This window comes from Corella eumyota, chromosome 4, assembly GCF_963082875.1.
Source record: "Corella eumyota chromosome 4, kaCorEumy4.1, whole genome shotgun sequence".
NCBI classification, from domain to species: Eukaryota; Metazoa; Chordata; class Ascidiacea; order Phlebobranchia; family Corellidae; genus Corella; species Corella eumyota.
In genome coordinates this window covers 9,924,390-9,945,673 of record NC_137493.1, presented here as the reverse complement: position 1 = coordinate 9,945,673, position 21,284 = coordinate 9,924,390, and the positions used below count along the sequence as shown (strand labels likewise).

The 21,284-nt window shown below is 27.3% G+C and overlaps 3 protein-coding genes across 4 annotated transcripts; all 3 read right to left on the bottom strand.

The window, feature by feature from the left end:
* Positions 1–47: 47 nt before the first annotated feature.
* LOC145749959 (uncharacterized) lies at positions 48–1,932 on the bottom strand. Its single transcript, XM_082565855.1, has 3 exons — positions 1,591–1,932; positions 925–1,071; positions 48–505 (listed from the first exon to the last, which is right to left on the bottom strand). Exons 1-3 carry the CDS (start codon positions 1,775–1,777, stop codon positions 321–323), a joined length of 519 nt encoding a protein of 172 aa, XP_082421981.1. The 5' UTR covers positions 1,778–1,932; the 3' UTR covers positions 48–320.
* Positions 1,933–2,233: 301 nt separating this feature from the next.
* LOC145749958 (uncharacterized) lies at positions 2,234–8,258 on the bottom strand. Of its 2 annotated transcripts, none has more exons than XM_082565853.1 (13): positions 7,661–8,256; positions 6,982–7,063; positions 6,731–6,901; positions 6,476–6,591; positions 6,299–6,405; positions 5,615–5,752; positions 5,451–5,526; positions 4,855–4,916; positions 4,570–4,718; positions 4,331–4,440; positions 3,870–4,068; positions 3,321–3,457; positions 2,234–3,130 (listed from the first exon to the last, which is right to left on the bottom strand). In XM_082565853.1, exons 1-13 carry the CDS (start codon positions 7,861–7,863, stop codon positions 2,944–2,946), a joined length of 1,737 nt encoding a protein of 578 aa, XP_082421979.1. In that variant the 5' UTR covers positions 7,864–8,256; the 3' UTR covers positions 2,234–2,943. The 2 variants fall into 2 exon arrangements, with proteins under 2 accessions (XP_082421979.1, XP_082421980.1); XM_082565854.1 differs by having other exon boundaries at positions 3,110–3,243; positions 7,661–8,258.
* A 3,385-nt stretch (positions 8,259–11,643) lies between these two features.
* LOC145751680 (N-acetylgalactosamine kinase-like) lies at positions 11,644–17,594 on the bottom strand. Its single transcript, XM_082567878.1, has 10 exons — positions 17,307–17,594; positions 16,321–16,396; positions 16,036–16,172; positions 15,688–15,806; positions 15,075–15,193; positions 14,629–14,727; positions 14,363–14,515; positions 13,333–13,543; positions 12,796–13,012; positions 11,644–12,286 (listed from the first exon to the last, which is right to left on the bottom strand). The coding sequence occupies exons 1-10, from the start codon at positions 17,354–17,356 to the stop codon at positions 12,088–12,090; spliced, it is 1,380 nt and encodes a 459-aa protein (XP_082424004.1). The 5' UTR covers positions 17,357–17,594; the 3' UTR covers positions 11,644–12,087.
* Between the last annotated feature and the right edge of the window lie 3,690 nt (positions 17,595–21,284).

Here is a 21,284-nt window from a genome sequence, read left to right as displayed (position 1 = left end):
TTTTATTCTTAAAACTTTTTGTAACTGCAAAAATAAACAAACGATGGTAGCTGGTAAGTGTTTATTATTACAGTTTAAGCGCATTCTTAAAAATCATAAAAATAGGTTCACTAAACAGTACTTTAGTTCTTGTCTTAAAAAAAACAATAAAACACAAATGTTTTGTAAAATCAAGTCATATGAACTATAAGAAAAAAATAGGTTATTCATCGTTGTTTTAAATTACAATATTTAGGTACGCCTATACAAAATTAGTTTCATTAGTAAAACAAAATTAAAGGTATAGTTAATTTAAGCTTTAAACCATAAAGCGTAAATAATTACACATACATGTCACTAGGTTTGGCTAGCATGGCAAAAGGTACAGCTAAAAGGGTAACAATAACAGAAGCCCAACCAATCCAAAGGGAGTAACCAAACCGATCAGTTACACTAAGACCGGTGACCGTATTTGAGGATCGGCCGACACCAGTGTAAACCGAACAAGCGATCATGAGAAATATTCCTTAAAACCGAACGTTTTTTAAACTTATAGTTTATTAATCTAATTTATCCTCAAAACGGAAAAAAATTTACTTGGAGCCTGGAGTGACATTGACCAGTCTTGAATAACCTCTGACAGTTTTGGATATATTTAACTATTGTAAGATCAAAAACATGTTAATAATGCTTTGGTCCATTAACAGGTTTTGTGTTAGCACCTTATTTAAGGCCGCTTCAAAAGGTAGCAGTAAAGACTGAAACCACAACATCATGCAATAAATTAAATTTCCATTTATTAAAGCCCACGCCACAGCGGTGGGTTTTCAGGTCAGCCTTCTTTTATAGAGTAGAAATTAAAAATGCGATATTAACAAATATTAAAAAGGGTCGCATGAAAACAAATAACTATATCCACAAAACTCTTGGTTTATAATTGTTTACCTGCTGTAAGAAACAATAGCGTAGCGATTAGATAAGTTTTACCGCCACCTTTCCCAAAACTTATCATAAACGAAACTAGTATTGCGATCAGGGTCAAAAAAGAACCCATAATCATAAAAGCAATTGTAGAACGAACGTAGGCAAAATCTGAACGTAAATGGCCGTGAATGAGCGTTATGCATATATATATATATTTTTTTTATGTAAAAAGTCAACTTTAATGCCTGAAAAAAGTAACTTTAGTCACCCAAACCGGTCTTAAGTTAATTAAAGCAGTTTAAGATAATATTAGTTATAACTGCAATGCTGATTAATTAAATTTGCGCCATACTTAAGAAAATTAAACTAAAATATTTTGTAATACATTTTGACACGTTTGTTTTATTTCGTTTATGCCTTAAAAACTTTAAAAAAATATCAAAAAGGTAACAAAAAGGAGAAAGTGAAGGGCATACGGAAAAGGAGGGATCAGCACCAAAAGAAGAAAGGCGGGGATTAAGGAAAAGTGTTTTGCAGTCATTTTTATTAAGCAGCAAAAATTGTCGTTGCTATAAGTTAAATAATGTAAGGGACAACTTTTGCTACTTACTTAAATGATTGCAAAAGACATTTCAGCATCTCCTTTCTGCCTTCTTTCTTTCACTTTATTGCCTGTATTGGACTTACTTAGTTCAGGAGGAGAAACTTCACAGTCGGTTCTTGCATTAAAACGACATTTTTCAAACAAGCCAAATTCGTCTCGTGACGAAAGTGAGTATCTCCATCTTGTTGTTCCAAGCGCAATTAATGCGAGTGATAACCCAGCCACGCCAATCAAAAACGCAGTAATAGCAAGAAACTTTGACTTGCCCATAGTTTAAAATATCTTATTTCGTTACCTATTAACAGTTTATCACGTTCAAACAATAGAACAAGTTTATTACTCATTTCAAGGCAAAATCGAGAAAGGTATTGTTGCAAATACAGTGTGGGCCAACATTTTAAGTTAAAATTGTAAACTTAGTGGCCATTGATTTTATACAATACTAAAATGCTTAGGAATGATGCTTTTCCGCATTCAACGAATTTTCGTTAACGTTTAAGACCCGTTCACACGGCGTACGCAACGTAACGTAAGATTTTGAAACCATTTACAATGAACACAGTGGTTCACACGTACGAAAGTTATGTAAGATTTCGTAAAGTTTTGTAGCTGAAGCAAAATTTACGCAAGATTTCGTAAGCGATATACTTTTATTAGATGTTTTTTATTAAAATTAAAAAAAAAATCCTAAGAACTTGTAAAGTTACGTAACGCAACGCAGCGTTGCCTTGTCGTGGGAACAGGCCTTTATACCCACGCCCCCGGTATTTTCCGCACCCTGCAACTTTCCGCATTTTACTTCTACCCATTTTATACTCCAGCAAGCGTCATTTAACAATGGCTAATGATGGCAAAATTATTGATTTCATAGCAACTTAACTATCAGGTACACATGTGACTAGTATTAAAAAATTACAGATGCGCATTCGATATTATGGCGTAAAAAGTAAGCCTAAACACTACCTTTCCATACTGACAACAAAAAAACTTTTATGACATGTCCCGTTTCATATTTCGCTTTCCTTACATTATCTGTTACATTCATTGATTTTTTTAAAGATACTAATACTTAACCATTATAAACATTTCAACAACGCCTTAAAAGTAGTCCCGGGCTTTAACGAATCAACGAGCTGTAACCAAATCATGATACAATCGTCCTTTTTTATTATACCTAGCTAGGGGTATGTGTTGCCTGATTGACCAAGCATAAAATTTCGTTTCGCGAAATTTAGCTTGTAGGCTACAAAGTGACGTCATCAAGTAAAATAATACAAATAAAACAAACAAAATTGTGTGCAGTACTATATTTTTAAATAAATACAAATATTTAGAAATTGAAATACTGATTATAATAAAGAAATGAGATACATTTTTTAAATTAATTTATGAAATGGTATTCAGTATATTTTTATATAGCTTACTGGCGTTAAAGGCTAGTGAGTGTTTTGTCCAACCTTTATTTCGTTGTCAATTACTTCCCCCAGTGCTTTAAACCAATGACAATCACGATTACCAACAAATTCTTTAATTTTCCATAAAACAAGAATTTCTTTATGATTGGCGACGGAAACATCAGGTAAGGAGTAAAGTAAAATTAATGTTCGACCAATTAGAGGTTCTCTAAAAATAACCATGAAATATAGTCCTACAGAATTGAAATATAGTCCTACAGAAAGTATCTGCTAGGCATTGGTAATAATGCTTAGTAGTTTTTTTTTTAACATAAAAATACCCTGTAAAAAAACAACTAAAATTTACAAAAATTTATGACTAATCTTTTATATCTAAAAAAGTAAGTTTTATTACCCACCTATTTTTATATCCATTTTGCCACAAAGAGATTTGATAATAAAGGATTATATTACATAAATAATAAAGTTCTTGAATTGTGGTTTCATTTAGCAAGTCAATATTATTGCATCGAAGCTTTAAAAATAAATCAACAACCTATTTCGTAAAAAAATGTATATACTATTAATTATACAAAAAATAAAAAGCAACAAGATTGTTTGATCAATAGCTTAATATAAATAAGTGCTGATATATAAGATATTATCAGCCACCTACACTTTAAATGCTCTTATCACATTTACCAATTTAACTAATTAACAAAACTTAACTTAAACCAATTTTTTTATAAATATTACTTTTAACAACAAAAACAGTTTATGAAACTAGTAAGCATTGATCACAATTACTGAACAAAAATTTATTTAAATCAATTTATTCAAATCTTAACCTGCATTTTAATAAATAATGTTTATAGTGTAGATAAGTGTTTTCAACAACACATATTTACTAGTCTTGTAAAGTTAAAAGAATTAAAGGTTATTAATTGAAAATGCAAACTACAACTAACCTTAAATAAAAGAGAAGACCACTGAAAAGAGTTATAATCAACATAACAAGCATGGCAAAGTTTTGAAAAGCAGCCATTTGATATTAAAAGTTGACAAATTGCAGGATTTGATACTAGCAAATAAATTAATTCAACCAAAAGTCGAGTAGGTTGATTCTCCGATAGCAGATTAGTGAATTGTGGAACAAAAACTGAAAATCTATAAATATTTACCATTTACCTTAATTTATTATAAATGTACCTTATTTTTTAAAACCATTGATCAATTTTTATGGGCTTCTTTAAATTAAAAATACCCTTTGCAGTTTTTTTAATATTATTTTGGTGTTATCTATTTATTATGTATCGTTAAAAGTATTGTTAGCTTAATTTTAATTATGTTATGTGTAAGAACAGCAGGAATCCATTATCAAACCATTGGCCTTACATAAAAAGACAAAGCCTTTACATAATTGTTTCACCTTTCAAAATACTGACAATCCAGCCTTCTTGCCAATTCACATAAAACATTTAAGGAGGAATCTTTGTGGTCTTCAAAAGATAATAAAATAGTGGAAAAAATTGTGTCTTTCTGTAAAACAAAATTTTTTAAATTACCATTAATATTGTAGTTAACTGAGTGAAGTTAATGAAACAGACATAACTAAAGATTATACAGTAAACAGTTTTTTCCAATTACTAGGATATAATATAAGCTTACCAACTTGACGCAATCACAAAATTCTGATAAATGTATTAAAAGTTGGTGCAGTGTCTTTAATGAAACTTCTTTCAGTGGACTTTCGGATAAAAGGACAATTTCAATGCAGTCTAGTAATCTGGATTTGCTTACAGGATCTATTTTAAGGGCTAAAAATAATAAGAATTTATATTAATAAACAAAACAAGATCTATTACAATACAACCAGGCAGGTTATTGTGAGATTTTAATCAAATTTTATGAAATAGATTTGGAAAATTTAGTCAAAATATTAAACAAATTTACTTTTTGAGTTGATGATTGTTTCAAGAATATCGATAGCATCAATATAACATTGTGGTAAAATTCTAAGAGGAAAAAAAAGTTTTTTTTTTTACATATTGAATTGCATTTACAGAAAATCCGTATGGCATAGTTTTTGAATTTTTGGGCATAACCTCTCAACCTTAAAATCAGAAAAAACTAGAAAATATGGAGTATTAATTTAAAAATGTATTTAGTTAAAATTGCAAGAATTTGTGGGAGGAAATAATAAAATTTCTAATATTGTAAAGCAGATTTAGAGTACTGGTCAATCATTCTTTTATGGCATGCAACTGGTGGAAATCAAAACCCAAGATCGCATATAAAAAATGACAATAGAAATAAGTTAATAACCACATGTTTGCACACTTACCTTTATCACTTTTAATTAGAAAGTTTTTTTTTCAAATTTAAAAAGTGATTTAAAATAAAATACTATAGCACATTAACAGCAAAAAAAATAATAACTTTATCTTAGTTATATTTAAAACATTGTTTGACAATGTAAGATATTTATTTTGCCAGCTTTACTGCTTGTCATGATAATAAAAATTATAAAAGACAGCAAAAGCATTTACCTTTTTGCTTTACCCAACAGCTTAAGCTGTTCAACAAAATCCGACAAGCACCTCTGAAATTCTGAATTTTCACATTCTAACAAACATATTAAAGTAGATATTACACTTACTATCTTCCTTTACCAAATTATTTTTAAGCAAAATGTGCAAGTTAAGCATCTTACCTTTTTTTGAATAAGATGAGTGTAACGCAAAACAATTTTGTCGTAAAATGTTTTTGTTGTTTTGTCCTAGGTTTGACAATTTTAAAGTTGTATCACAAGTCGACAATTTATATAAGTTTGAACTGAAGCTTTCTGAATCTAAACAACAGTTGTATATATAAGCAAGAAATTTTTTTCACTTAATTTATTTATACACTTGCTTAAGTTTTAACTGTTTTATAATAATGCTTAAAATTAAAAATAAGTATCCTATTTTTAACTTGTGTTGTAAAATTAATAAAAACTTTATTATACATACACCTGTAACAGTGAAAACTATGTAAAAACAATGATTTATTGAGCAGCCAGATAGTTTAACCCCTACACAACTCAAACCCAAATTATTTAACATAAGAGAAAATGTTTTAATAATTATTTGAAAATCATAAATTAAGTTACACAATAGCAGCTGCCAGCGTGTTGAAAGTTATCAGGGGTTAATTCTGTGCAGATTAAATTGACATGGATAATTAATTTTTTATTACTGGCCGAAGTCTGCAACCAACTGTTACACGACAGGTCAATGGCAAAACAAAATTTAATGGGAATTTTGTTGTTACCAATTGTTTAGGTTAAAACCATATTGCTTCAAGTAAAATAAGTAAGAACAGTTCTAGTTTGGCTTTAAATGCATTTTTTACCCACCTTTAGAAAATTTTTCCCTAACTTTGGGGCTTTGAGGTTTGACCAATTTTAATTTTTTTGAGACACTTGTTCCCCAACCAAACGTCAAGTTAACTGGGTCTGATAATCTTAAAATCATAATAAAAGTTGAGTCAACAAAATGCTTTGGTGCAATAAGTCCATAACCTAAATACTTACGTTTTGTTTTTATCTTGAAGAATAAGCTGTCTTTCATGTTTTAAATTTGAAATTAAGTTAAAAGCCTCTTTTAATTCAGCAGTTTGAAACTTGAATCGATCCTTGTATGTTTCTAACTGTAAACAGTGGTGTTAAAAATAAACCAGCAAAAAAAAGTTAAAATGCAATATAAAAATTACCTACAACATAAAAAATGTTGAAATTTTATTAAAATTTCGTAAGTACTACACAGAAACCAAAAATTTTTACATGCACCTGTCTTTCTAATTCATTTTTCTCTTTATTTTGTAAAGTTTTCTCAATTTGAAATTGTTTAATATTTTGTTGTTTTTTTTCATGCATTATACTTTCCAATTTTTCGAGTTTATCTCTCAACAATCGTGCTTCACCACTTTTATTATCATTGTCTTCTTGTAGTTTTTGAATCTAATATAATTTTTATAAAAGTAATTACTAAATTGCAAAGTTAAACTGTATATAATTTATGGAAAACAAAAGGAAATTACCTTATTTTTATGTTTCATACATTCTAATGTTAGTCTCTCACTTTTGTCATCAAACTTTAGGTCAACATGACTTGCTAATTTTCTACAAAAACAGACAGATAATTAAAACAATATCTTAAAAAGGGTGTTTAATATATCTTAAATTTATTTGTAACACGACGATGTGTGGTTTTCTGGTGGTTAAGTTAACTAATTTGAAAAAAACACAATCATTGGTAAAGCCAAAAATTTATTGTTTGTTGAAATTTATTTAAATTAAAGTGAAAAACTTACTAAAAAATAACACTGTAAACTGGCCTTTATACACTAATCATGTTTGGTTACAACCTGTATTTTGATTAGTTTTGTATGCTTGTTCATGAAATTGGCTAAACTGCTACACCACACATGAGGGCATGGGTTCAATCCCCACTAATCTCATGTGTAGCGCCCCTGAGTAAGGCGCTATAAACGGTATGAACTCCTGCCGAGTCAACATGTAATCAGCCGTATAATTTTGGGCAAATATAATCTAGAACAGCCTAACCCAAACTGCCACAGGCAACTCAAGACTGGGTCGAAGTAACTGATGTTACTTTATGTTTATTTTTTTTTTACTCTATGCATTCGACTTTTCCACATCGAGGATAAAGATATACAAAAAAAAACTTTTAATAAACTAAGTTTTAATAAAACAAACCTTGCATTTGAAAAGTTAGGTAATTTATGATTATCCTTGTCTAAAAAACAATGATCAGCTTGTGAAGCAACAATCTCCAATTCCTCAAGTTCAGCAAACGTAAATTCATCAGATTCAAAAATGTTTTCATTATTTTTGTTTGTAGAAGTGCAAAGCATGTTCTTCGTCTGTGTTATTGGTAAGGCTTTAACACGAGGTTTCATATTTGTTTTCTTGTCATTACTATTATTTTCATGATATTTGTTTACAATTGAACGCTGTTATAAATTGTTAACAGACATGGTTGATCCTTAAGTTTATTAAAAACATTTAGTTTTGAGTCAGTCCAAAACTTAGAAGAAGTAATTAGTTACAGTAGGTAATATTCAATAATTAAAAAAACTAAACAAAAGCTTATGTTAATAATAGCCTACCGTACCAATCCTACACAGTTTAACACATTGGATAAAATAAAATTATAAATGTCAAGTATGAAAAATAAGCTAAACGTAAATAAGGTACACATTCATCAGTTTATTTTATTGCCCATATATTTGGTTTACCCTGGACTGTTTTTCTTATAAAAAGCTATTTTTATAATTTGTTTATATATATCTGTATGGACTATACTAAAGTACGGAATGCAGGATAGTGCGGGACCGTATGTAAACGTTAATAAAAATTCGCGGAATGCGGGACGGAGCGGCATTTTTGGGGTCGACTGAAAATGAGGGAATGGAAATTGAAGGAACGGAAAATGAAGGAACGGAAAATGAAGGAACCGAAAATGAAGGAACCGGAAAATAAAGGAACGGAAAATGAAGGAACCCGAAAATAAAGGAACGGAAAATGAAGGAACCGGAAAATAAAGGAACGGAAAGTGAAGAAAACGGAAAATGAAGGAACCGAAAAATGAAGGAAAACAAAAAAGGAGAGGGCGGAATCTTAAATACTAAAACGCGGAAACATCATTGACTGTTTATTTAGGATTACTGCCATTTATTCAAAAACTGATAAGCGATAATGAGTTAATTTTTATTACCCCAAAAAATGCCCGTTTATTTCTAAAATAATATTGACTTAAATACAAATAAATAGTCAACGGAATTTCCGCGTTTTATTTTTTTAAGATTCCGCCTCTCCTTTTTTCACTTTCCTTCAATTTCCGTTCCTTCATTTTCCGGTTCCTTCATTTTCCGTTCCTTTATTTTCCGGTTCCTTCATTTTCCGTTCCTTTATTTTCCGGTTCCTTCATTTTCCGTTCCTTCATTTTCCGGTTCCTTCATTTTCCGTTCCTTCAATTTCCGTTCCTTCATTTTCCATTCCCTCAAATTCCGCGTCCCCCATTTTTGTACTTTACTGCGGGATAAATGCAGTCAAGGTCTGAGGAATGATGCGGGATTGCTTTTAAAGGCATGGTGTTAAATCCATTTATATGAAAACTGATTTATATTTTCTCATTAATTTTAAATACAATTTCACACTCGGTTGGACACCATTAGCCGCTATTGTGCGCTTCTTTTTGGATCGCCTTATCGCCTGGTCATTTCAAGTTTTTCCCTTTTTCCAGCGTTCTTAGTCACGTGATTTGTGTTTCGCCTTTTTTGTCTTTATTTGTATCGTAACTTGGAATAATTTTGGAATTCTACTTTTAGTACGTCATATATTTAGAATACGATTCGCCCTGTTTTAACAATTCATAAATGGTCTTTAGTTAGTTTTTGTTAAAAGTAATATTGATTTGTAAGTGTTAAGCCAGTATTGTTTTTTGTTAATTGTTTTTCTTGTGTACTGAATATTGAATACATTGTAGAGTATTTCAATTGTTGTATCAGTCGAGTTAGACAGTTGCAATTCTGGGCCCATTGTCGGTATTATTTTTATATTAACTGAGATCAATCTGTGATCAAGAGGCGTATTTTATTCTCCGATCAACCTATTGTTGGTCACGTGGGGTATAGTTAGACAAACCCTACACATGGGAATGAATAGAATAATGCTAAATCGACTATAAAGTGCAAGGGAAGATTAGGAAAGGGTATAAAAATCCCGTCATTTTCCGCATTCAGCGTCTTTTTGTTAACGTTTACATACGGATTCAGTATTTCCGGCACCCCGCAACCTTTCGTATCCCGTATTTTAGTACTATCCATCTGTATATATTTTTTGTAATTTTTTTTGTTTTGCACATTTTGCTCCATTGCCACTGCGATATTGATCTTTTTAAACTTACTAAACATTTATTGCATATTGCCCGACAAAGTTTTTCAAAAAATAAAATCCACAAAATTAAAAAGCTCTTTTAGCGTCGTCCGCCGGTTTAAACCAAAGTATATATATAAACACAAGTAGTACAACTGATTCAACCGGATTGTTACGTCATTTTTCAGATTCATGGAGGCCAAAACGGGTCTTAGAAATGCATTACAGGTATAGGAAAAAACACGAATATTTTAATTTACAAAAATTTCTAACACGGACACCTAAAAATTTACCCAAAATTCTATTATACTAATATTTTGACACTTTTATACGCATTTATTAAAAATAAAAAATTATTAAAAATAAAAAATTATTAAAAATAAAAAATTGTATTTTCTCAAAAAAATTGTCGCATGCCCTGAGTATTATTTAAGTGTGTCCCCAATTTCCATTCATACAACAATGTCTTTTATGACGTGTTAGTGTTTAGTAAACAACATTTTAGACATTTTTATGGTTCGAAATCTTAGATTTCGAAACATATTGTTATTGTCATTATACTTATTATTTTTATTATTCTTTTTATTCTTTCTAGTTTTATTATTTTATTTCTTTTTTACTTTTTTTTAAATTATATCTCTATTTAATAACAACACTACACAAAAAAAACTGCGCGTAAAAAATGTTAAAATATTATTAAAATGGAATTCCGGTTAAATTTTTAGATTTCTACGAAAGGAATTCTTGTAAAACGGGATGTTTGTGTTTTTTCCTATACCTGTAATGCATTACCAAGACCCATTTTGATCTTTTAATTTTATTTCCGGTCACGTGTTAAACTACTTTTGTTCATATATATACTTTGGTTTAAACAGGTAGTACTAAAATGAAGTAGCAGAGAATTTTGCTTGGGCGAATAATCATTAAAAATATTGATTCCAAATATTTTTAAATCGTACAATACAAAAAGAACGTGGTTAAATAGCCTCTTTAAAAAGAACAAATTAAAACCAAACTAAATATAAAATAAGTTAACAAGGTTTTTAACACTTTAAAATAAAAAATAATAACCAAAACAATAAAAAATTGTCAAACGCAGGAGTAAACTTTTGTACTATACCGAAATGCGTGTTTTCCATGACGTCACAAATTGGGGATTTTGACAACTTACCTATAATGGCGCTTAAAATTATATAACATATTTTGTAAAAAACAACGTACACAACCACGATATACTTTTAAAAAAGTGAACAAAATATTACAAAATGGCCAAATGCAGGTGTAAACTTTGTATTTTCGTAATATACGCTATATAAGTGACGTCACAAATTGGGGGTTTTGACAACTTACCTATCATGGCGCTCCAATTTATTTTATATATTTTGTAAAGAACAACGTACCCAACCACGACATACCTTCAATTTGGTATAATTTTTTAAATACAGCCTACCTAATTAAAAATACTTTAAAATAAGAACTGTCTTATATAATATGGCTAAATTTTGCTTTTTATGCTTAGTTTGTTTTCTGCAAACCAATTAAATAAAAGGAACAACAAACGGCTCAAAAAGGGCAAAATAAAGTTATTTTTCTATGTCTGCCAGCATATGACCTAACGACGTGACGTTGTGCGTCGCGTGACTCGCAAGTGTAGAGATTTTACCTATTTACAAATTTTAACTTAAAACCCGGTTTCTCAAAAACTACTTAACCAATTTTTTAAATAATGGTATCATCGTGCAAGTTGGATAAATTTCAACACAATTAAAAAATAAACCCTGCGATCACACAACCCCTTTAAATATTCCAATGAATTTATTATTGCACAAAATATATAATATATGTTTATGATTTAGCAACAAGTAATCATATTAATTATGACCAAAGAAATTGATGAACAGTGAAAAAAATTCATTATTTGCAATTTGCTTATCAAAAAAACACAAAATAATACTATTATGAATCATTATTTCTCAGTTATTTAATGTCATGTTTAATCTATCTGTCGGTGGCGAACATGGTAAGCATATTTTCATAAAAAAATTATGGTGTGACAAATGGTAGAATAGGCAATCAACTAGTTATATCATTTCTTTATTCAAACATATAACAAAATTTGAAGTAATAATATTTTAGGCTTGTTGTGATTTTTAAAATGGGGTTCTTTAATCAAATGTTTTTTTTAATTTTTTTTCAATCAAGTTTTAAAAATATTTTTAATAATTTAACCAAAACAATCAAAATCTTTACAAAACAAACACTTGAGCCCCAATTCCTGGTTGCGAAGCAAATAACAATTCCCCTAACTCATTTTTATCCATGTCCCCATAGTAACCGTCTTTCACTGATGCCAAAAATGACGAGAGATTCGGAAGAGGAACCAAGGAGACTGCACATCCTCCCCAACCTGCTCCCGTCAACCTAGATCCTAAAGCTCCAGAATCTCTGAGAAAATTTTTTAAAATTCGTTTTATGAATATAATTTCACACAACGTTTTTTTTTTATACCAAGTTTATAAAAATTAGCAGTTTACATTTATGGGGTGCTTTTTCAATAATGACTTACAATCTTTTCCACAATTTATCTAATGTTTTTTTTACTAATTATTCTAAACAAGAGGTTGAGTTCGCAGCCTTAACATTTCATGCACAGCAATTTTCCCACGACCCTGTCTTAAGGTAAATAACCTTGACAAAAGTTTTAGCTTGGCAAAAGTCCATTTCACACTTATTACAATGTCATACTTCAAGAATTTTTAACCAAAACACAAAGCTGCTGATTTATCAAAGCACCTCTGCGGCCATGGCAAACTTATATATCAAACAGTTTATGCTTGCTATTACAATTATTAAAACACAACAAAAATGAGGTTTCATTTTTTTTAAAACAATTACAAAAACTTAAAAAAACAACTTAATAAATAACAAAAAATGAAAAACATATCATAAATTACCGACATAACTGGGTAAGTTTGTCCAACTCCTTACAGCTACATTCATATAAGTTACTACAACTGTCATGACTCTTGTTCATAAGGTCGCCAAGTTGTGCCAAGGTGTCACTGCCACCAGATTCTGTACCGCTTAAGTCACAAGCCTTTTTAAACAGGTGGACTCTATTTGCTTCACTTAAAACGTGTTTTGCTCGTTGGTATAACTTGAATGAGGCCACTAAAATATTTTTTTACATTTTTGATTTTTTTAAATTGATTTATTTTTGATGTTGTAAAGTCGATTTCACAGACCAAACATAGCATGATATTACCAACCTCAACTCAGTCTCTAGTTGCCTTTGGTAGTTTGGTATTTTATTGGTTATAATTGCCTGATTATTAAGTCAGGAGTTCTGTTTATAACACCTCCTTAGAAGACACAACAACATGGAGCAGTGGGAATTAAACCAAAAGCATAAAATATAGCAAAGCCAAGTGTTTTAACCACTACACCAAGTTGCCTGAAAAAAATTATTAAATAAGTTTATTGAAACTTGCAATTTTCAGTATTTTTGCTCAAAAGTTTCTCCTTTAAAACTGTGTCGTTTATCTCCAAAATTTTACAAATTTCTTTTCTAGAATATTCCTCTTTGTGAAATATTTCTTCCACATTTGCCAACAATTCCTCAAATGAACTTTTTGTCAAGTTTTGGAGCTCCGAAAAATTGAAAACTTTCATAAACTCCACAGATTTGTGTTTTGCCAAAATCTTATAAAATAATAACTTTTATAGGACTAACTAAATATAATAATTTTCACATACTAAAATGTTAAAAAAATTACATTTACTTTTAACTTTAAAAATAGTATTAAAAAGAAAAAAAATAAAATCTGAATATTTCAGTCAACCATTTATTTATATTAACTGTCAGTCTATGAAAATTTACCAACCGGTTAACCATTGACTAAACAACGAGTTGCTGTTCGCTAAAAGCAATTCGTTTTTTAAAATAAGTGAATTGTTTTTTACAAATATATTAGAAATAGCGAATCAACCAAAAATGGTTCAGGCAATAATAAAACAAACACTTGTGTATATTTATGTATTTTTTATGAAGCTAGTTTAAATTTGTTTCGAACTAATCTAATCACATCAACATTTTTTTGTGTAATTGTAGGTTACTGGATGGCATTTACTAACATTAATTTTCCATTATCTCACAATGCATAAATTTTACTCCCGCAGTTGGTTTGGTCGTTGTGCAATGTCACTTTAGTAAGCAGAGGAGTAGTACATTTTTAAAGTCCAATGCAAGGCGTCAATTGTTATAAAAAAATGAAGATCATGACTTGGGCCTAATCATTGCTCTAAAATTGCGACCTTATTTTTAGATTCTTAACTGTTAATTCGTACCCTGATCATTAAATTGATTGTTATAATATGATTTTAACAATTATTAACGTTTGATGAGTTACCTACACACAACAATCATTAGTTTTTTTATAATATGAGCCTATAAATTGTACATTCATAAAAGCAATGTGTCTACACTACTCTATATTACAAAAAAAATGATTTTTTTTATACTTGAGTTGAAATCTTGCACTCAGCCACTCTGATATTATAATGTGATGTTGCAGCTTTGTTTATCTGAACTCTGGAATTTGAAATCACAAATACACAGTTTTCTGGCAACACTACACTTTCTGATTTCAGTGGATTAAAGGAGATCAACTTAGCCTAATAGAAAACAAGTTTTATTGAAAAATAACTATGAGTTAGAATCGTGAAGTAAAAAAAAAAAAAAGAAAAAATTAATTTATTAATAATGTTCAAAGCTGAATTTTACTTACAGTTCCTTCTTGTGCGAGAAACGAGATCGATTGATCCATCCCGCCCCCTTGTGTTCCGATATATCGTTCGCAGCGAGCACAAATCTCAGCTAGTTGTACCTGCAAATTTTTTTTATAAAAACAATAAGAAAGAGTTAAATGATTTTTAAAATGACTTGTGTTCAAATAAAAACCCTATAATAGAAAGTGTTGCTTCCATGCTTCTATATTTTTATCTAGTATGAACCCATGTTGAGCCAAAAATCAATAATATCCAAAAATGCAAAACCAACCCAGACTGGGTTAAGATAACAAATTTACTTATATTGGCCCTGAAGTTGACCTTTTATCATCAAGGACAAATAAATACAGATGTAAAAAAATGTTTTTAAAATTTTTATCGGAATGTTAGTTTCTATTTAACAAATCCCAATTAACAACAAATCAACTTTTCTTAATTTTTTTACCTTATTAAGTTCACATTGATTAGAAAAGGAAGTTGCAAGACTTGCTGCACACACAAGGGCACTTGAGCTTGACATTCCTGCAGCTTTAGGAACAGTTCCTTTTACCAACATTTCCATTCCTAAACAAAAATAATTTTTTCTTTAGTAATTAATGTAAATTTGGCATGTACAGGTAAGTTATTACTAGCAATTATTAGTTTTACTTTGCAACCATAATAAAACAATTACAATACAGCCTGTAGGTCGTCAGATAATTACCTATTGGCACTACATGAATATGGTATGTTTATTAATTTAATTAGATTCTATGTTTGGTTTTTGACATCAATCTAATTTGTTAACAAATTAGTCTCTTTATAGTGTAAAATGTTTTTGTATATATAAATAGATTAAACACACTTTTTATAAAAAGTTTAAAATAATAATGAATTTGCTAATCAAAATTTTAGCCAATTATGAATATAGTAAAAAACTTTTAAATATTGCTATTTGATATAAAGTAGATAAACAAACCCTTACTAATTCTGTTTACTTGGTGTGGAATTATATCTTTTAGATCTAGATTATTTCACAGTGAAAATAAAAAGATGCAAAATTTTTGACCAAAACCAACCTTTTACATTCTTTAGTTTTTTTTCCTCAATAATACCTTTAATTCCACAGAGTAGATAGTGAAACCATTTTAAATTGTTGATGTCAATAACAAATGTATTAACCGAATTTGAATAATCCCTAAAACAATCAATAGGTAAAATTTTTATTTCAACCCCCGATTTAAACAACATTTAATACGCATACTTTTAGTAGTGAAATAATTTTAAAAAAAGAAACTATTTTGAAACAATAAAATATCCACTACACTACAAAGCAAGCAATTATACAACACGAATAAAATAAATAACATGAATATTAAAGCTTGTTTTATATAAAATTGGAAATTAGAAAAGTAATCTAATCTTACTCAAATCCACTTTCAACATTTTTAAATTTCAAAGTTCCCTCATTATTAGTTTTAACAGCAATACTAACATCTTGACTGACTGCCATGGGTAAAACAGAATATCCACAATAATCAATATGCTCACCTATCAAGTTGACCTTGAAAATTAAATTATACAAATTATTTTTATTTAAGTGGTAATATGTATATAAATGAAATTTTAGTCAATTTGGTCATAGTATCCAAAAACCATTCTATTTTATATAGGCCTACTAAAGTAAAATGTTTAACAAATGTATAATTTACCCTGCCAGGTGCTCTACAAATAAAATTTGGTTTTGACCCAAATTCTTTCTCAAATCGATCAGCAAAGTTAACATACCTTTAAACAAAATTGCAAACATTAAAATCAAATCATTTTTTTTTATATTTAAAATCCGAAATATTTTTAAACCAGGCCTTTATTGTTTTATAAATTACTATAGGCCTATTTATTTTCTAATTTACTTTAAATAGTAATAGTTGTGACTATTTTCAATAATTTTTAAATAACCAAGATCATAAATTTAAAATAACCCAAAAGAAATTTTTGGTCAGATACCATATGCTTATGATTTTCAGTTAACTCTAACTTTTGTTTTTAAAGTTTTTGCATACTATTATTCAAATAACACTTTGAAAAAGTAATTAATTTAAATTGAAAGTTTTTTAAAAAATATTTTTTTATTCTCGATGTGGTAAGGTCGACTTCATGACCCAAACATAAAGTAACAGTATTTACCCTGAGCTAGTCTCAAGTTGACTTTGGCAGTTTAAAATAATATAGTTTATAATTCCCTGATAATTAAGCCGCTAATTACTTTTTATGAGTTTTTACTGTTTACAGCACCTTACCCAAAAGGGAGATTTACTAAAACCAAACACCCAACACTTTTTCAGACACCTCCAAAATTAACTTTATCATTATTATTTAAAAAAAAAACGACTGAGGCAAGTTAAATAAAGTGTTCTTATGTTGTTGAGTTAATTTCTGTTAAAATATAGGTTTATTGAATTTGTTTTTGGTGGTGTCTGATGATAAAAAAATTTCAACTATGGTCGTTATTGCCAATTTCAGACACCTTTAAAAAAAAATATAAGTCAGTAGGTTGTTATTAGAGGTCTGAAATACTAAGGTAAGATTAAAAACGTAACAATATTGCACTGCCAGACTGCACCGAGAGCCATTACGTCTTTTAACACTTGTTATTTGATTTCTAAGAAGCATAATTTAAACTTTAAAAAACACCTACTTTGTCATTTCTGGGTTTAAATTTTGTGCTGGAAATCCTTTTGTATCCATCCTGTGTAGATATTTAACAAAATTCTCACATAAAACTTGCGGAGCGAAAAAAACCTAAACGATGTTTGTTTGTTTTGGGGAAAAAAAGTTTGGTCACATGTCAATCTTGGTCACATGTCAATCGTGACTTGGGCACATGCCAAAAAAGTTACTTGGTCACATGTCAATCGTTTTTACCAAAGCGCAGTATATATGTAAACACAAGTAATTTTACTGATTTAGTCCGATTGTTACGTCATTTCTTTGATTTGTGGGGGATCCAAACGAAGTTTTTAAAAAAAAATAATTCTTATTTACAAAAATTCCTTAAATAAAAATCTTAAAATTTAACCGGAAATCGATTTTATTATTAACAAATTTTTACACGCAATTTGGCTCATGCAGTATTGTTTTTTAAAAAAAAATACGGTTGAAAAAATAAATATCAAAATACGTTTCTAACTTATCATTGTTACGTCATAAAATACTGTAAAAGATGTTTGTTTGTAGGTTAAATTTTTCTTAACTATCTTATCAATTATAACAACAATCATTTTTAAAAAGAATCAAAAGTTAAATATAAATTATTTACAGAAAACAATTAATATTACTAGATTTTGATTATTTTTAACATAAATTTTTAAAATTAAAAAACGTTTACATAAAAATTAACCAAAAATATTACATATATTTGATTTTTAATAAACAAAAAAGCATTTAAATATTATATACATACAAAAATTAATATTTTAACCGAGTTTTAAGTTGTTAATATCAGGATACACATTAGACTAAATTTTAAATTCCTAAAACTGATTTTTGATTTTTAATAAATAAACAAGCATTTACATATGATAAATAAACAAAAATTATTTTTTAAATATGTTTTTTAACTCCTTATATTATAAAATACAATATATCAAATTTTAAATACTTAATGTCGAACTTTAATTTTAAATAAATAAACAATAATTTAAATATAATAAACAAACAAAAATTAAATTTTTTATCTAATTTTGAGTTACTAATATCATGATATACAAATGGCCAACATTTAAAAAATAAATAACAATCTTTAAATTTTAATAAATAAACACCTGTTAATTAGTAATTAGTGATAAAAATTAAAATTTTAATTCATTTTTGAGTTACCAATATCATGATATACAAATTGGCCAAGATTTAAAAAATAAATAACAATCTTTAAATTTTAATAAATAAACACCTATTAATTAATAATTAGTCATAAAAATTAAAATTTTATTTCATTTTTGAGTTACCGATATCATGATATACAAATGGCCAAGATTTAAAAAATAAATAACAAGCTTTAAATTTTAATAAATAAACACTTATTAATTAGTAATTAGTGATAATTAAATGTTGTAAATAGGAGAATGAAAACATAATCTGATAATAAACAACATACTAAAATTTCAGATTTTTAATTTCTTAGGAACTAAAGATATCTTCTTTCAAAATTGAGACTAGAAAGAATAAAAATAATAACTAGATTTATTTGATAAATAAAATATGGTTCGAAATTATTTAATTATTTTTAACATAAAATTTTATAAATAAAAAATATATGCATAAACATTAACTAAGAATATTACATACCTTTGATTTTTAATTTACAAACCAGCATTTAATATAACAAACAAACAAGAATAATTTTTTAATTATCTTTAAATTTTAAATATAATAAGATATAACCGACCAAAATTTAAAAACCTAATATCAATCTTTAAATTTGAATAAACAAACACCCATTAATTAGTAATTAGTGATGAAAATTTTAATTTTAATTCATTTTTAAGTTAGTAATATCATGATATACAATTGACCAAGATTTAAAAAGTTAATAACAACCTTTAAATTTTAATAAACAAACACCTATTAATTAGTAATTAGTGATAAAAATTAAAATTTTAATTCGTTTTTGAGTTACTGATATCATAATATACAATTGACCAAAATTTAAAAAGTTAATAACAACCTTTAAATTATAATAAATAAACACCTATTAATTAGTAATTAGTGATAAAAATTAAAATTTTAATTCATTTTTTAGTTACCAATATCATGATATACAATTGACCAAGATTTTAAAAATTAATAATAACCTTTAAATTTTAATAAATAAACACTTATTAATTAGTAATTAGTGATAATTAAATGTTGTAAATAGGAGAATGAAAACATAATCTGATAATAAACAACATACTAAAATTTCAGATTTTTAAATTCTAAGGAACTAAAGATATCTTCTTTCAAAATTGGGACTAGAAAGAATAAAAATAATAATAATAAAAATAATAATAATAATAATAATAAGTATAATGACAATAACAATATGTTTCGAAATCTCAGATTTCGAACCATAATAAAAATAATAATAATAATAACTAAATTTATTTGATAAATAAAATATGGTTCGAAATTATTTGATTATTTTTACCATAAATTATTATAAATAAAAAAAGATATGCATATACATTAACTAGGAATATTACATACCTTTGACTTTTAATAAACAAACAAGCATTTATATATATTATACAAACAAAAACTAATATTTAACCCAGTTTTAAGTTGGTAGTTTCAGGATACAAATTATAGTAAATTTTAAATTCCTAAAATTAATTTTTGATTTTTATTAAAAAAACAAGAATTTAAATATGATAAATAAACGAAAGGTTTTTTTTGAAATATGTTTTTTAACTACCCATATTATAAAATACATCATACCAAATTTTTAATGCTTAATATCAAACTTTAATTTTTAATGAACATACCAGCATTTAAATATAACAAACAAACAAGAATTATTTTTTAATTCATTTTCGAATTGTAAATATAATAATTTATTACCGACCAAAATTTAAAAACCTAATAGCAATCTTTAAATTTTAATAAACAAATACCTGTTAATTAGTAATTAGTGACAAAAATTAAAATTTTAATTTATTTTTGAGTTACTAATATCACGATATACAATTGACAAAAATTTAAAAAATTAACAACAACCTTTAAATTTAAATAAACAAACACTTATTAATTAGTAAGTAGTGATAAAAATTAAAATTTTAATTCATTTTTAAGTTACTAATATCATGATAAACAATTGACCAAGATTTGAAAAATTAATAACAATCTTTAAATTTTAATAAACAAACACCTATTAATCGGTAATTAGTGACAAATATTAAAATTTTAATTCATTTTTTGTTTGCTAATATCATGATATACAATTGACCAAGATTTGAAAAATTAAAAACAACCTTTAAATTTTAATAAACAAACACCTATTAATTAGTAATTAGTGATAATTAAATATTGTAAATAGGAGGCCTGAAACGCATTATGATATTACACAACATACTAAAATTTTAGACTTTCAAACTTTAAGGAACAAAAGTTATCTTCTTTTAAAATTGGGACTAGTAAGAATAAAAAAAATACTAATAATAATAATAAATACACTGACAATAACAATATGTTTCGAAATGTAAGATTTCGAACCATAATAAATACTAGATTTATTTGATAAATAAAATATGGTTCGAAATTATTTGATTATTTTTAACATAAAATTTTATAAATAAAAAATATATGCATAAACATTAACTAAGAATATTACATACCTTTGATTTTTAATTAACAAACCAGCATTTAATATAACAAACAAACAAGAATTATTTTTTAATTATCTTGAAATTATAAATATAATAAGATATAACCGACCAAAATTTAAAAACCTAATACCAATCTTTAAATTTGACTAAACAAACACCAATTAATTAGTAATTAGTGATAAAAATTTTAATTTTAATTCATTTTTGAGTTAGTAATATCATGATATACAATTGACCAAGATTTAAAAAGTTAATAACAACCCTTAAATTTTAATAAATAAACACCTATTAATTAGTAATTAGTGATAAAA

What these genes read in the sequence shown, in the direction of transcription:
- LOC145749959 (XM_082565855.1), bottom strand. Translation starts at nt 1,777, where the DNA reads ATGGGCAAGTCAAAGTTTCTTGCTATTACTGCGTTTTTGATTGGCGTG. An exon ending in AGTTTCTCCTCCTGAACTAA is followed by an intron (nt 1,072 to 1,590) that starts GTAAGTCCAATA and finishes ATTTACGTTCAG; the next exon opens with ATTTTGCCTACGTTCGTTCT. An exon ending in GCTATTGTTTCTTACAGCAG is followed by an intron (nt 506 to 924) that starts GTAAACAATTAT and finishes TTCGGTTTTAAG; the next exon opens with GAATATTTCTCATGATCGCT.
- LOC145751680 (XM_082567878.1), bottom strand. Translation starts at nt 17,356, where the DNA reads ATGGATACAAAAGGATTTCCAGCACAAAATTTAAACCCAGAAATGACA. An exon ending in TTTGTAGAGCACCTGGCAGG is followed by an intron (nt 16,173 to 16,320) that starts GTAAATTATACA and finishes TTAATTTTCAAG; the next exon opens with GTCAACTTGATAGGTGAGCA. An exon ending in AGTGCAAGATTTCAACTCAA is followed by an intron (nt 13,544 to 14,362) that starts GTATAAAAAAAA and finishes TTATTTTATAAG; the next exon opens with ATTTTGGCAAAACACAAATC.
- LOC145749958 (XM_082565853.1), bottom strand. Translation starts at nt 7,863, where the DNA reads ATGAAACCTCGTGTTAAAGCCTTACCAATAACACAGACGAAGAACATG. An exon ending in CTTCAAGATAAAAACAAAAC is followed by an intron (nt 6,406 to 6,475) that starts GTAAGTATTTAG and finishes TATGATTTTAAG; the next exon opens with ATTATCAGACCCAGTTAACT. An exon ending in TAGGGAAAAATTTTCTAAAG is followed by an intron (nt 5,753 to 6,298) that starts GTGGGTAAAAAA and finishes ACTGTTGTTTAG; the next exon opens with ATTCAGAAAGCTTCAGTTCA.